The sequence below is a fragment of the Engraulis encrasicolus genome, chromosome 21, assembly GCF_034702125.1.
Source record: "Engraulis encrasicolus isolate BLACKSEA-1 chromosome 21, IST_EnEncr_1.0, whole genome shotgun sequence".
NCBI classification, from domain to species: domain Eukaryota; kingdom Metazoa; phylum Chordata; class Actinopteri; order Clupeiformes; family Engraulidae; genus Engraulis; species Engraulis encrasicolus.
This window is the reverse complement of record NC_085877.1, coordinates 49,007,294-49,009,793: the sequence shown is the minus strand read 5'-3', so window position 1 is coordinate 49,009,793 and position 2,500 is coordinate 49,007,294. Positions and strand designations below refer to the sequence as shown.

The following is a 2,500-nucleotide window of genomic DNA, read 5'->3' as shown; positions in this document are numbered from 1 at the left end:
CAAAGAAAGCCGCTATTGGCTCGCTGAAAAGTCGCTAAAAGTCACTAGATGACGTCATAACGTTATGTACTATAATGTCACAGCATAAAAAAGTCGCTGAAGTCGCTTGATGAGGTTTTTAGTTGCCAGGAACATCCAAAAGACGCTAAATCTACAGACAAAAGCACTAAATTGGCAACACTGATTGGTATATACTTTGGTAAAGAGCATAATAGTTTTTGGGTTTACAGTACGCTACAGTACATAGCATGGGTCTGCTGTTGGGTTTACAGTACACTACAGTGTCAGCTGTTGTTTCGGGAAATGGCAAAAATCAGTCACAGCTCAAAAAAAATAAAAAATAAACCAGAGAAAGTCGCTATTGGCTCACTGAAAAGTCGCTAAAAGTCACTAGATGACGTCCCGACAAAAGCACTAAATTGGCAACACTGATTGGTATATACTTTGGTAAAGAGCATATGAAGAGTTCAGATGCAAAAACCCCTAACTCCATTTCTGAAGACCTGCACTTCTATATTTTTAGAGAACCCCGTTGTTGGTTTGGGTTACATTCATGTACTTGATAATACATATAAATAGTTATATTACATAAATAAGTAAAAGAAATATGCAATTTTGATAGCTTTGTATTAAATAAAAATGAATTAAGATTATTTTCTGAAAAGGCACTTAGGGGGTTTTGCATCTGAACTCTTCATATAGTTTTTGGGTTTACAGTACGCTACAGTACATAGCATGGGTCTGCTGTTGTTTCGGGAAATGGCAAAAATCAGACAAAGCCCTTTTCACAAGATCAGCAGAAATATCACAGCACACCTGCAGACACAAAAATATTAATAGATAGAGAGAAAGAGAGAGAGAGAGAGAGAGAGAGAGAGAGAGAGAGAGAGAGAGAGAGAGAGAGAGAGAGAGAGAGAGAGAGAGAGGGAGAGAGAGAGAGGGAGTAGAGATTGAAGACGGGAAAGAGAGACAGTCGGCAGAAGAGAAGAGAAGAGAAGAGAAGAGAAGAGAAGAGAAGAGAAGAGAAGAGAAGAGAAAAGAAAGTCAAGTGAAGCGACAAAAAGAGAAAGAGAAAGAGAAAGAAAAAGAACGAATAGACAGAAAGAAGGAGCAGGATAGCAAGAGAAAGAGGGAGGGAGGAAACATAAATCATTAACCGTTAGTTCGTCACTATCCACCTGTTAAAGAGTGACAGAGATCGACAGTGAGAGTGTACCTGCCGCAGGTTGCGTGTCACCCTGACGTCAGAGAGAGTAGAGAGAGAGATGTTCCGTTGGGCCATTGTTTCCGGGTTCTATTATTGCAAGGGGGAGGGGGGGGGGATCCCCCTTTAGGCAGACCTAGGCAGACCTAAGGACTGTTCTATTCAATGCTTGGAGTATTATGACACGCCCCTTTAGGCAGACCGGAACCTGGTCATGTTAGGTGCCCATAGCAACCTATTACATTGGCATATCTCTATATACTTAAAGAATCTCTGCTGACGTCGTGCCAGGCGCTGTCATTAAAGTTCTTGACGTGATTATGACACGCAACCTGCGTCAGATTCACCATTTTAATAACGTGGGATCAATACACAGGCTCAATACTATTATGGATTTGGACCTGTTACCATATCACACCTGAGAGAGAGAGAGAGAAAGAGGGAGACAGATAGAGAGAGAGATGAAGAGAGATAGATCGACAGTGAGAGTGTACCTGGCGCAGGTTGCGTGTCACCCTGACGTCGTGCCAGGCGTTGTCGTTGAACTTCCCGTTGACGGGCTCCACCAGGGCCTCGAAGGCTCCGGAGCCCAGGTTGATGACCAGCCAGACGGCACCGCTCTTGAGCGACAGGTTCACGTAGTCGGCCGACTTCCCCGTGTGCAGCATCAACCCGTTACGCTGCAGCGTGCGGAAGGAGAGCGTGATCTCGTCCGTGCTGCTCTGGATCGGCGTCAGAGACAGGTCGTAGCAGAAGAACTCGTTTCCCTTGAAGGTGGCCACCGACTCCTCCAGACCGACTAGAGAGAGAGAGGGATGGTGGAGGAGAGAGAAGGAGGGATGGGGAGAGGGAGAAAAGAGGAGAAAAGGTTAGATCTCAGCTTTTAGATCTCAGTTTTTCATTCAGCGACAGGTCGTAGCAGAAGAACTTGTTTCCCTTTAAAGGGACAGTTTGGTCAATTTCAACATGCAGTGGTAATGCTCACACTACCCTGGACTTGTCAGGGCCTGAGATTTTTTTTTCTTCTTCTTCAGCCGTTTCCGAGATCCTGGTCATTGTAATGGGGGCAGCTCTTTGTTTACATTTCAAAAAAACATTTTTATTTATTCCCAAAAACATCCAAAAGGTTATAAAACATCAGCAGACAACTAGCAAACAGTAGTACCTTTTGGGAAAATATTTGGAGTTGGCCTATGTTTCATTTTTTAAAAATGTAAACAAACGCTGCCCCCATTAGAATTGCTCATATCTCGGAAAGGGCTGAGCCGAAAAATGTGGCATCACCAGGTACTGCCA

At 44.0% G+C, this 2,500-nt stretch overlaps 1 protein-coding gene across 1 annotated transcript in view; it reads right to left on the bottom strand.

The window, feature by feature from the left end:
• LOC134437454 (neurexin-2-like) overlaps window positions 1-2,500 on the bottom strand; it is a 690,433-nt gene that overhangs the window by 562,414 nt on the left and 125,519 nt on the right. Inside the window, exon 2 of the mRNA XM_063186945.1 lies at window positions 1,699-2,003. Within this exon, the coding sequence (XP_063043015.1) occupies window positions 1,699-2,003 (305 nt within the window). The remainder of the gene's footprint in view (window positions 1-1,698; window positions 2,004-2,500) is intronic.